A 12754-nucleotide genomic window follows, 5' to 3' on the forward strand; every position below is an offset into this window, starting at 1 on the left:
TCTCCTGACCTCGTGATCCGCCCGTCTCGGCCTCCCAAAGTGCTGGGATTACAGGCTTGAGCCACCGCGCCCGGCTAAAATTTTTTTTTATTTTAAAAGCATGTCATCCTTGCACAGGGGCCATGCTAATCTTCTCTGTATCGTTCCAATTTTACTGTATGTGCTGAAGTGAGCACAACAAATTTTTTAATAGATAAAAAATATTGTATATATTTATTGTGTACATGTTGTTTTGAAAGATGTAAACACTATGGAAAGACTAAATCAAGCTAATTAACATATGCATTACCTCAAATACTTATCATTTTTTGTGGTGAGAACACTTAAAATCTACTGTTTTAGCAATTTTCAACAACACAATATATTATTGACTATAGTCACCATGTTGTTATACTAGATCTCTTGAACTTATTCCTACTATCGTAGCAATAAGTATCCTTTGATCAACATTTCCATCCCCTACTCTCTCTTGCAAGCTCCTAGTGGCCACCATTCTACTCTCCGAGTTCAACTTTTTTTTAGATTCCACATATAAGTGAGATCATGTGGTATTTGTCTCTCTGTGCCTGACTTATTTCACTGAATATAATGTCCTCCAAGTTCATCCATGTTGTCAAAAATGACAGAATCTCTTTCTTTTTAAGGCTGAATAGTATTACAGCGTATATATATACCACATTTTCTTTATCCATTAACCCACTGATGGACACTTAGGTTGATTCCATATCTTGGTTATTGTGAATAATGCAGCAATGAACATTATTGTGGTTCACTGGTGCAGGTATCTCTTCAAGATCCTAATTCAATTCTTTCAGATATATAGATCCAGCAGTGAGACTGTCAGATCATGTAACAGCTTTAGTTTCTTGAGGAACTTCCATACTGTCTTCCACAGTGGTGGCACCATTTTAAATCCCCACCAAATGTGTACAAGCGTTCCAATTTCTCTATAGGCTTGCCAGTATTTACCTTTTCTTTCTTTTGATAACAGCCATCCTAACGTGTGAGGTGATATCTCTGATATCTCACCGTGGTTTTGATCTGTATTTCCCTGAGGATTAGTGATTTTGAGCACCTCTTTTTTTTTTTCTTTTTTTTTTTTTTTGAGATGGAGTCTCGTTCTTGTTGCCCAGGCTGCGATGCAATGGCGCGATCTTGGCTCACTGCAATCTCCACCTCCTGGGTTCAGGCAGTTCTCCTGCCTCAGCCTCCCAAGTAGCTGGGATTATAGGCACGTGCCACCATGCCCAGCTAATTTTTTGTATTTTTTTTTAGTAGAGACGGGGTTTCACTTTGTTGAGCAGGCTGGTCTTGAACTCCTGACCTCAGGTGATCTGCCAGCCTCAGCCTCCCAAAGTGCTGGGATTTCAGGCGTGAGCCACCACACATGGCCTTGAGCACCTTTTCATATACTTGTTGGTTATTTGTATGTCTTCTTTAGAAAAATGTCTATTCAAGTCCTTTGCCCATTTTTTAAATGGGTTATTTAGGGGTTTTTTGGATATTGATTTGTAAGAGTTCCTTATATATTTTAGACATTAACCCCTTATCAGATATATGGTTTGCAAATATTTTCTTCCCTGGAATTGTTTTCTTGATTTCATTAGTGAATTATTCATTTATTTATTTATTGAGAGGATCTCACTCTGCACCCAGGCTGAAGTACAGCAGCGGAAATGCGGCTCACTGCGGCCTCGACCACCTCAGCCTCACAAGTAGCTGGGACCACAGGTATACACCACCACCCTCAGCTAATTTTTCATGTTTTTGGTAGAGACAGGGTCTTGCCATATTGCCCAGGCTGCTCTCAAACTTCTGGGCTCAAACAATCCGCCTGCCTCTGCCTCTCAAAGTGTTGGGATTACAAGTGTGAGCCACCGTGCCAGGCTAGGGCTGAATAAATCCGAGAGAATAAAAACAGTGTTTTCATGTTTCTTACATGGATGAACTTTAAGTTTTTTAAGTTTTCTGTCATCCTTGTTTTATTTATTTGTTTGTTTGTTTGTTTGTTTGAGACAGGGTCTCACTCTGTTGTCCAGGCTGGAGCACTCTGGTGCCACCACAGCTGACACAGCCTTAACTTCCTGGGCTCCAGTGATCCTCCCACCTCAGCCTCCGGAGTAGCTGGGACTATAGACATGGGCCACCATGCCCAGCTAATTTTTTATTTTTTGTCGAGATGAGATCTTGCTATGTTGCCCAGGCTGGTCTCCAACTCCTGGACTCAAGAGATTCTCCCACCTCAGCCTCACGAAGTGTTGGAATCACAGGTATGAGCCACCACACCCAGCCTGTATATTTATTTTCAAATATAATCATTTTGATAGCAGGGATATCTTCTTACTCATCTTTGCATTTATGGCAAATAGTAGGCAACTTAATAAATGTGTTTAAGAAATGGAATATAGCAAAACTTTGAATTAGCCATTTCTATTAAAAGGGAAAGGAGACCAGCCTGGGTAATGTAGTGAGACCCCCATCTCTACAAAAACATTAAAAAATTAGCTGAGCCTGGTGGTACACACCTGTATTCCCAGCTACTCAGGAGGTTTAAGGTTGTAGTGAGCTATGATCGCACCATTGCACTCCATCTGGAGTGACATGGAGAGACCCTGTGACCACCCCCCAGAAAAAAGGGAAAGAAGAGAGCATTACTTTTTTCTTTTCTTTTCTTTTCTTTTCTTTTCTTTTGAGACAGTCTTATTCTGTCACCTAGGCTGGAGTGCAGTGGTGCAATCTCGGCTCACTGTAGCCTCTGCCTCCCAGGTTCAAGCAATTCTCCTGCCTCAACCTTCTGAGTAGCTGGGATTACAAGCATGCACCACTATGCCTGGCTAATTTTGTATTTTTAGTATAGACAGGGTTTTACCACACTGGCCAGGCTGGTCTCGAACCCCTAACTTCAAGTGATCCATCTGCCTTAGCCTCCCAAAATGCTGTGATTACAGGTGTGAGCCACCGCATCCAGCCAGCATTACTTTTTTCAAGGGTTAAGAACATGTCTTTGAATATCTTGATAACTTGCTTGAGTGAATCGTCGTATAAAGTTTTGCACATAGTTTTTGATCAACTGCTAAGAGGACGCTCATACCACAAACTCTCAGTACTTGCTCCAAAGAACTTCACAGCAAAAGATCTGCAATGTGCTAAGTAATTAATGATTTTATATTTATCCTACAACTTGCTGCTTCTCAAATGCCTAACTAGATCTCTAAACTCATGCCTAGAGGATTAATTTAATGAGTAAAATTAAAGGCAACTGAAAATAACAGTTGGCTGGGCACAATGGCTCATGCCTGTAATCCCAACAGTTTGGAAGGCAGGCGGGAGTATCGCTTGAGCCTAACAGTTCAAGACTGGCCTGGGCAACATGGCAAAACTCTGTTTCTACAAAAAATTTGAAAAACTAGCCGGGTGTGGTGGTGCATGCCTGTGGTTCCAGCTACTCCAAAGGCTGAGGTGGGAAGATTACTTGAGTCTGCGAGGCCAAGGCTGCGGTGAGCTGTGATTGTGCCACTGCATTCTGGCCTGGGCAACAGAGTGAGATTCTATCTCCAAAAAAAAAAAAAAAAAAGCAAAAAGAAAGAAAATTGCAGTTTAGGAATATAATCCTATGAGTAAGAGGAGCTTTCAAATATACCTTCTATTTAAGATAAAATGAATTTTTTTTTTTTTTTTTTTTTTGAGACGGAGTCTTGCTCTGTCGCCCGGGCTGGAGTGCAGTCTCCGCCTCCAGGGTTTACGCCATTCTCCTGCCTCAGCCTCCCGAGTAGCTGGGACTACAGGCGTCCGCCACCTCGCCCGGCTAGTTTTTTGTATTTTTTAGTAGAGACGGAGTTTCACCGTGTTAGACAGGATGGTCTCGATCTCCTGACCTCCTGATCCGCCCGTCTTGGCCTCCCAAAGTGCTGGAATTACAGGCTTGAGCCACCGCGCCCGGCCGATAAAATGAATTTTTATCCTGTTTTATTTAAAAGCTAGAGAGAAGTCAGGCGTGATGGCTCATGCCTATAATCCCAACATTTTGGGAGGCAGAGGCAGCAGTATTGCTTGAGCCCAGGAGTTCAAGACCAGCCTGGGCAACATAGTGAGATTTCGTGTCTACAGAAAATACAAAACTTAGCTGGGGCTGGTGATATGCACCTGTGGTTCCAGCTACTCGAAGGCTAAAGTGGGAGGATACTTGAGCCCAGGAGGTTGAGGCTGCCGTGAGTTGTGACCATGCTACTGCACTCCAGCCTGGGTGACAGAGTGAGACTCCATCTCAAATAGATAAATAAATAACAAAAGCTAACAAGCAAAAGTCTAATTCACTTGTAAGACTAATATAAAGTGCTACCACATTAAAAAGACCTCTCGCTGGGCACGGTAGCTCACTCCTGTAATCCCAGTGTTTTGGGAGGCTGAGGCAGGAGGACTGCTTTGAGAAAAAATATATAATTTTAAAAGTAGTTTTTGTTTGCTTGTTTAAGAATCAGGGACTTTTCAGACTGCACAGAAAGGAGGGAAGCAGGTCTTCCCCTGGGAGGATGACTGAAAGGCCAGTGGAGGAAAGTTGTCAGCCCATTGTCAGGTCAGCATCAGGCCTTTACCAAGCCTGTTGGCACTAAAAAGTAACAGATCAAGTACTCAAAATGTGAAATATATTTAGTTTGAATTTAGAAATTCAAACAACAGTGATACTGTTGTATCACATCAGTTATTCAAAAAATGTGAAATCTCCCAAAAAAAAAAAAAATCAAGAACTTTTAAATCTCCAAGACAGTTTTCAGTTTTATTTGAATTAATCTCCAGTGGAAAATACTGAGGAATAGATCTAAATGACTTAGGGAAAAATAAGTCATAACAGGAAAAATAACATACTAAAAAAAATTCAAAATTTTGCTCAATGCTTTGCATTTTTTCCTTATAACAAATATCACCAAATTTTATTTCTGCTCTAAAAATATTAAAAACAAACCAAAAACCTCAGTGTTCTTCCTCGTATGTCCACTGCTCAAAGGCTTACAACTTCTCTAACAGTAAGGAAACAAAAAAGGGACTAATTATTAATTTCTCAATTGCATGAGACTTTGTTAAGCAAACAGTAAATTGTTAGAGAAGACGGTAAATCAAATGTAGTTTCCAAGAGAGATTATTTTTCTCATGTGTCACAAACTCTACTGAACCTTTCAGGATAACTAGAAAGAACTGTAACACAGAAGAATATGTTTAATGAAAGAGAAAAGAAAGAAAAAAAAAATTAAGCTGGGTGTGGTGGCTTACACCTGCAATCCCAGCACTTTGAGAGGCCAAGGCAGGCAGATTACTTGAGTACAGGCATTTGAGAGTATCCTGGGCAACATGGTGAGACCCCATCTCTCCAAAAGATAAAAGAAAATTAGTTGGGCATGGTGGCATACACCTATCGTCTCAGCTACCTGGGAGACTACAGTGGGAGGATCACTGGAGCCCTGGAGTTTGAGGCTGCAGTGAGCCAAGACTGTGCCACTGCACTTCAGCCTGGGTGACAGTGAGACACTGTCTTAAATTTTTTTTAATGTTAAAAATAGATAAATAAATAAAAATTAAACACTTCTCAAAAGACTCGCTAGAGGGCACAATTTAGTTGTTAGGGAAATGTCAAGTTTTCCATTTGTGGCTTCAAGTTTTTAAGTAACTACAACTTGAAACCCTAACAAAATATACTGGAAAAAAATTATTTTATCTTCCTTTCCAGCTATATCCGCAAAATAAAAGAAAAAGCAAACAAAAAGGAGATGCAGTTGACAAGTTAGTCATCTATAACTCACCTTCAGGAAACATAAAACGTATTTCTCTTTCCGCAGCAGCAAAGTCATTACTCCCATGAAGTGCATTCCTTAGGTCATCTGTGCCATAAATTGCCCTTAGACTAAAAACAAGTTAGAGATGATGTTCATCCAATCTGACATCTATTCCTCACTTTATATGCATGCATTCCACTTAAGAATTTTACAAAAGCATTGCCACTTCTTACATATGAAAGCTTCACAATTTATGTCAAATTTAAGCTTAAATTTAAGCTTCTCTATCTAGATAAGGATCAAATATATTCACGTCTGCAGGAGGAATACACTGGGAAAACAGGAGTTCTCTGGATAAAAACGTGGTGTTTTGTAAGAAGTAAAAAAGCAATGCACATTCAAAAGTGCAAGAACTCAATATCTTCTTGTTTCCATACATTAGCAATAATGCTGAAAATTTGCATTTCTGTTCCTGTATTACCATTATTATTTTAACATACCATCCCAATTTTTCCATCTAAAAATCCTACTTCAGTGGCAGTTTAAAGGTTGAGAGAATAAGGGTAATCAACTATAAATCAGACATTCTCTGATGCTTTTTCTGGCATGTAGTATTAAGATAGGCATTTAACACTTTAAAATGTAAAATGGACCCCCAAGCCCCACCCCCCCCCGAAAAAAGCTGATTTTGGAAAACTTTCAAATAATAAAACAAAAATTCCCATTACAATGAAATTAGATTTTTTTTTTTTTTCATTTTCACAGATGGATTCCATTCCCTGCCATCCCCCCAACCCTGAAAATTACCTCTCTGGATGTGTCTCCTTCGCTACTAAGCTATTATTTGGTCCCAAAAGTTCTAACCAATAAGAGATAGCTTTATGTCTAGCTAATATCATGGCGACAAGTGGTCCAGAACTCATGTAAGCTGTTAAATTGGGGAAAAACATTTTTCCATACTGTTCCACATAAAAGTCACTACATTGCTCAGGGCTGAGGTGTAGTTTTCTTCTCTATAAAAGACACAAAGTCAACAAAAGCATTTAAAATGACAGTTCAATGATAGCTCATTAAAATCATTACTAACTTGAAACTAGTACCAATCTGATTATAACTTAGAGGTTTATCTTTGTATTATGAAGAAAGAAAAGGATATAATTAAATGTATGTTGTAAATAAGATAGTAAGAGGAATTACTTAGCCTACTTAAGAAAACTTATGGCCAGGTGCAGAGGCTCATGCCTGTAGTCCTAGCACTTTGGGAGGCCAAGGCCAGTGGATTGTCTGAGCTCAGGAGTTCGAGACCAGCCTGGGCAACACGGTGAAATCTCATATCTACTAAAATTCAAAAAATTGGCCGGGCGTGGTGGCATGTGCCTGTAGTCCTAGCTACTCAGGAAGCTGAGGCAGAATTGCCTGAACCTGTGAGGTGGAGGTTGCAGTGAGCCGAGACTGCACCACTGCACTCCAGTCCGGGCGACAAAGAAAAATTATTCCAGTTAGGCAGCCTCCTTCAGCATATGGTTTGTTAGTAACAAATTTATCACATCTCCTTCTTAAGAGTAAATAACACTTCAATTAATAAAACTGGACTTAAAAATATTTCAAATTCATGTTTCTCTATTTGTGTTACTATTTTGGGAGCTGGTCTCATTATGGTACTTAGAAATAACAGCTAGGCATAGTGACTCATGCCTGTAATCCCAGCATTTTGGGAGGCCAAGGAGGAAGGATCGCTTCAGCCCAGCCAGGAGTTAGAGAGCAGCCTAAGCAACACAGGGAGACATTGTTTCTACAAAAAATTTTAAAATTAGTCGGGTATGGTGGTGTGTGCCTGTAATCCCCACTACATTAAAGGTAGTGAGCCATGATAACACAATTGCACTCCAGCCTGGGCGATAAAGCAGACCCTGTATCAAATAAACTAACAAAAAAAGTAACATGTAGTATAATGATGCAGTAAAAAAGTTTTTCATTTGAACATGTGTGTTCTTTATTCTGGTTCTGTCATAAATATCTTGATTCACTGTAACATGAAGAAAAATTAGGCCAGGCAAGGTGGCTCAGGCTTGTAATCCCAACACTCTGGGAGGCCAAGACAGGCAGATCACTTGAGGTCAGGAGTTCGAGAACAGTCTGACCAACATAGTGAAACTCCATCTCTAATAAAAATACAAAAATTAGGCCGGGCGCAGTAGCTCACGCCTATAATCCCAGCACTTTGGGAAGCCGAGGTGGGTGGATCACCTGAGGTGAGGAGTTGGAGACTAGTTTGGCCAACATGGTGAAATGCCGTCTCTACTGAAAATACAAAAAATAAGCCAGGTGTGGTGGCACGCGCCTGTAATCCCAGCTACTCGGGAGGCTGAGGCAGGAGAACTGCTTGAACCTGGGAGGCAGAGGTTGTAGTGAGCCGAGATCACGCCATTGCACTCCAGCTTGGGCAATAAGAGCGAAACTCTGGCTCAAAAAAAAAAAAAAAATTAGCCAAGCGTGGTGGTACATGCCTGTAATCCCAGCTACTCGGGAGGCTGAGGCAGGAGAACTGCTTGAACCTGGGAGGCAGAGGTTGTAGTGAGCCGAGATCACGCCATTGCACTCCAGCTTGGGCAATAAGAGCGAAACTCTGGCTCAAAAAAAAAAAAAAAAAAAAAAATCAGGCTGTGGTGGCACGCGCCTGTAATCCCAGCTACTCGGGAGGCTGAGGCAGGAGAACTGCTTGAACCTGGGAGGCAGAGGTTGTAGTGAGCCGAGATCACGCCATTGCACTCCAGCTTGGGCAATAAGAGCGAAACTCTGGCTCAAAAAAAAAAAAAAAAATCAGCCGGGCATGGTGGTACATGCCTGTAGTCCTAGCTACTCGGGAGGCTGAGGCAGGCCAATTGCTTGAACCCGGGAGGCGGAGGTTGCAGTGAGCCAAGATCACGCCATTGCACTCCAGCCTGGGCAACAAGAGCGAAACTCTGGCTCAAAAAAAAACCCTTTTTTCTTCTTTTAAATTAAAAATACGGCCGGGCGCAGTGGCTCACGCCTGTAATCCCAGCACTTTGGGAAGCCGAGGTGGGTGGATCACCTGAGGTGAGGAGTTGGAGACTAGTTTGGCCAACATGGTGAAATGCCGTCTCTACTGAAAATACAAAAAATAAGCCAGGTGTGGTGGCACGCGCCTGTAATCCCAGCTACTCGGGAGGCTGAGGCAGGAGAACTGCTTGAACCTGGGAGGCAGAGGTTGTAGTGAGCCGAGATCACGCCATTGCACTCCAGCTTGGGCAATAAGAGCGAAACTCTGGCTCAAAAAAAAAAAAAAAAATCAGCCGGGCATGGTGGTACATGCCTGTAGTCCTAGCTACTCGGGAGGCTGAGGCAGGCCAACAGCTTGAACCCGGGAGGCAGAGGTTGCAGTGAACTGAAATCATGCCATTGCACTCCAGCCTGAGCAATACAGTAAGACTCGGTCTCAAAAGAAAAAAAAAATGTATTACTGCTGTTTTTTCAATTCCACTAAAGGTGGGTCAGGAAGGAAAATGCTCAAAATACAACAGAGGGATTCAAAGTAGAAATCAAAGAACCTCTGCCTGGAGTAAGGATGATGAGACATGGAGGTATGTTACTAAGTGAAGGCTAAAAATCCCCGTGATTATGGCAGAAATCTGTCTTTCTAAAATGTCTTAGATTTTCCTGAGAGTAAGTGTGAATTTTACCAAGTGACCCACCTCTTAAAGCCCTTTCCAAAACTCCGTGTTTCCACAGGCTTCAGAAACTTGGTAAAATTGCTTGGTTTGTAGCAACGGACCAAACTGCCCAGAGCAAGAAGTTTGGTAAGACACTTACCTAGGTGGCGCAGCTCTGTTATGAATAGGACCTGCTGGAAAAGTGTAACATTCTCACCAGTGAAGGGCCAGTTACTATGAAAAAGGTGCTGACATTTGTTCTCAAATTCAAATTCACATAGTAAATAAATAAAAGATGTGAGAAATTATAAGAGCACCTGCTTTAGCATAATCCTCAATTCTATTATCTAAAATTAAGACATTTATGATTATGCATGTTAGTGTTTTTTTGTTTTTTTCTTGCTGAGTTTAAAAATAAAATCTCATCTGTTGAAATGTAAGCCCTTATCTGCCATTTGCCCCTTAAAAGCAGGGAAACCTACCTTCTGCAGGTATGCCAGCCAATGTAGCACAATTTTAAAAATTAAGGGTTCATCTTTAACTAAAATTGATACTAAATCAATTATTCCATTGATTGCTTTAAAATTGGATCAGGTGAAATTTTTTGAAATTATATTGAATAGTCTACAGCCATACCACCCTGAACATGCCCAATCTCGTCTGAAATTAGGTTGAATATTTTCACAAAGAGCAGTATATCAAGTACTATCAGAACAGAACTCTTAGTTTGTAACAAAGGCAACACTGCCATCTATTGAAACGATATATCATTTTTCAGCTTTTCCCTTAGGTGGGACAGGAAAGCCTCAAGTTCAATGGACTCTCAAGCCTATTTTAAAAGCATACAGCGCAAAGGACAAAACTTGCATAATTTCACTTAAATGAGATAGCTTGAATAGTCAAATTCCTACAGACAGCAAGTAGAATAGTGGTTATTGGGGATGGGGAAGAGGGAAGCAACGAGTTAGCATTAGGTAGAGTGTTTCAGTTTAAGATGAAAAGGTTCTAGAGATGGACAGTAGTAATGGTTGTACAACAATGTGAATGTACTTAATGCAACTGAAATGTACACTTAAAAACGGTTAAAATGGTAAATTTTATGATATGTATATTTTACCACAATAAAAGCAAAAAATGAAGGATATACCATGGCTGCCTTTGCTCTGAAAGTTAACCAGGGAAAGTGTCATATATATTTACATTAAATTTTGTTTGTTTGTTTGTTTGTTTTTTCTGGTCTCAGTACATTGCCCAGGCAATCTCAGTTCACTGCAACCTCCACAACCCGGGTTCAAGTGATTCTCCAGCCTTGCTTCCTGAGTAGCTGGGATTACAGGCATGCGCCACCACACCCAGCTACTTTTTGTTTGTTTGTTTGTTTTTTTGAGATGGAGTCTTGCTCTGTTGCCCAGGCTGGAGTGCAGTGGCAAAATCTTGGCTCACTGCAACCTCCGCCTCCCAGATTCAAGCGATTCTCCTGCCTCAGCCTCCCGAGTAGCTGGGATTACAGGCTCCCACCACCACACCCAGCTAATTTTTGTGTTTTTAATAGAAATGAGGCTTCACCATGTTGGCCAGGCTGGTCTCGCACTCCTGACCTCAGGTGATCCACCCACCTCGGCCTCCCAAATTGCTGGGATTGCAGGCATGAGCCACTGTGCCCAGCCCTAATTTTGTATTTTTAGTAGAGATAAGGTTTCACCACGTTGGCCAGGTTGGTCTTGAACTTCTGACCTCAGTGATCCACCCGCCTCATCCTCCCAAAGTGCTGGGATTACAGGCCTGAGCCACCATGGCCGGCTAATTTTTAATTTATAATTAACACTAGCCACTTAATTATTAAGTTTGTCACTAAATATTTTTTAAAATATGGACTTTTTTTTTCTTTTTCTTTTTCTTTTTTGAGACGGAGTCTCACTCTGTCGCCCAGGCTGGAGTGCAGGGGCAAGATCTTGACTCACACTGCAACCTCCGCCTCCCGGGTTGAAGCGATTCTCCTGTCCTAGCCTCCCCAGTAGCTGAGATTACAGGCACTTGCCACCACACCCATGTAATTTTCGTATTTTTAGTAGAGATGGTGTTTCACTGTGTTGGTCAGGCTGGTCTCGAACTCCTGACCTCAGGTGATCCACCGGCCTTGGCCTCCCAAAGTGCTGGGATTACAGGTATGTGCCACCACACCCGGCCAAAATATGGCCTTTTAAAAAACTTAAATGGGACACCTTTATCCGTATATTTCATTTGTTTTTTCTAAAGTTAATGGGTAATATAATTACAGGATTCAAAAATTCAAAGCAATACAAAAAGGTATGTACTGAAAAATCGTATTCCTATCCATGTGCTAATCTACCCAGTTCTTCCTTGTCCTCAATAGGTAACCCTTTTCAAATGTTTGTTTTATTCTGCCAGAATTTCATTTTTCAAATATTGACAAACATGAATATATTATTTTGTCTCTATCACAAAAGGTTGGTACACATGATTTTGCTTTTTTCGCTATTTTGCTCTTTTTGCTACACACTTTGCTTTCTTCCATAACAGTACAGACGGGTTCCTCATTCTTCTATTTAGAATTATTTGCACATTATGCAATTTGGTGGGTTCTCCAGAGTTTATTTAGTCCTGTCTCCCAATCTCCCAACCTGGGTTATTTTCAATCTTTTGTTGATAAATAAACAATGCTGCAAAAAATAACCTGCATATATATCACTTCATATTAATACAGGCACTTACTGACAGGACTAAACAGGGCTCTGCGCATGACAGGTAGTAAGAGCACAAGGAATTCTATAGGACAGATTTCTAAGAGCAGAACTGCTGGATTAAATGGTAAGTCCGTCTGTTGTATTGGTAGATAACTGCCAGATTCCCTTTGATAGGGGCTATGCCATTTACTTTTATATTTTTGCCAAATGGAATCTCAGTATAGTTTTAACTTGCTTTTTTTCCCACCTAAAGATTGAGCATCATTTCATACATTTAAAAAATTATTTTCTTTTTCTGTGACCATCCATCCACCTGTTCTGCCCACTTTTCTACTGATTTATTTTTATCTTTTTCTAGGAGCTCTTTATATATTAGGAAGACTAGTCCGTTGTCTATGAGTTGCAAATCTTTTCCTCAAGCTTGTTTTGTTTTGACTTTGCTTATGGTGTTTATTTCATTGTGCAGACATTTTTTGTTTATACAATCTTTTAAATTTTTTTTTTTTTGAGACGGAGTCTGGCTCTGTCGCCCGGGCTGGAGTGCAGTGGCCAGATCTCAGCTCACTGCAAGCTCCGCCTCCCGGCTTTACACCATTCTCCTGCCTCAGCCTCC

At 41.0% G+C, this 12754-nt stretch overlaps 1 protein-coding gene across 1 annotated transcript in view; it reads right to left on the reverse strand.

The window, feature by feature from the left end:
- Window positions 1-4755: 4755 nt before the first annotated feature.
- The window catches only part of NME5 (NME/NM23 family member 5), a 10675-nt gene continuing 2676 nt past the window's right edge, over window positions 4756-12754 (reverse strand). Inside the window, exons 2-4 of the mRNA XM_011935286.1 lie at window positions 6573-6778; window positions 5793-5893; window positions 4756-5015 (exon numbers count right to left, since the gene is read on the reverse strand). Coding sequence (XP_011790676.1) covers window positions 5005-5015; window positions 5793-5893; window positions 6573-6778 — 318 coding nt within the window. The 3' untranslated portion in view covers window positions 4756-5004. The remainder of the gene's footprint in view (window positions 5016-5792; window positions 5894-6572; window positions 6779-12754) is intronic.

The sequence above is a fragment of the Colobus angolensis genome, unplaced genomic scaffold (genome assembly GCF_000951035.1).
Source record: "Colobus angolensis palliatus isolate OR3802 unplaced genomic scaffold, Cang.pa_1.0 Scaffold142, whole genome shotgun sequence".
Taxonomy (NCBI): Eukaryota; Metazoa; Chordata; class Mammalia; order Primates; family Cercopithecidae; genus Colobus; species Colobus angolensis.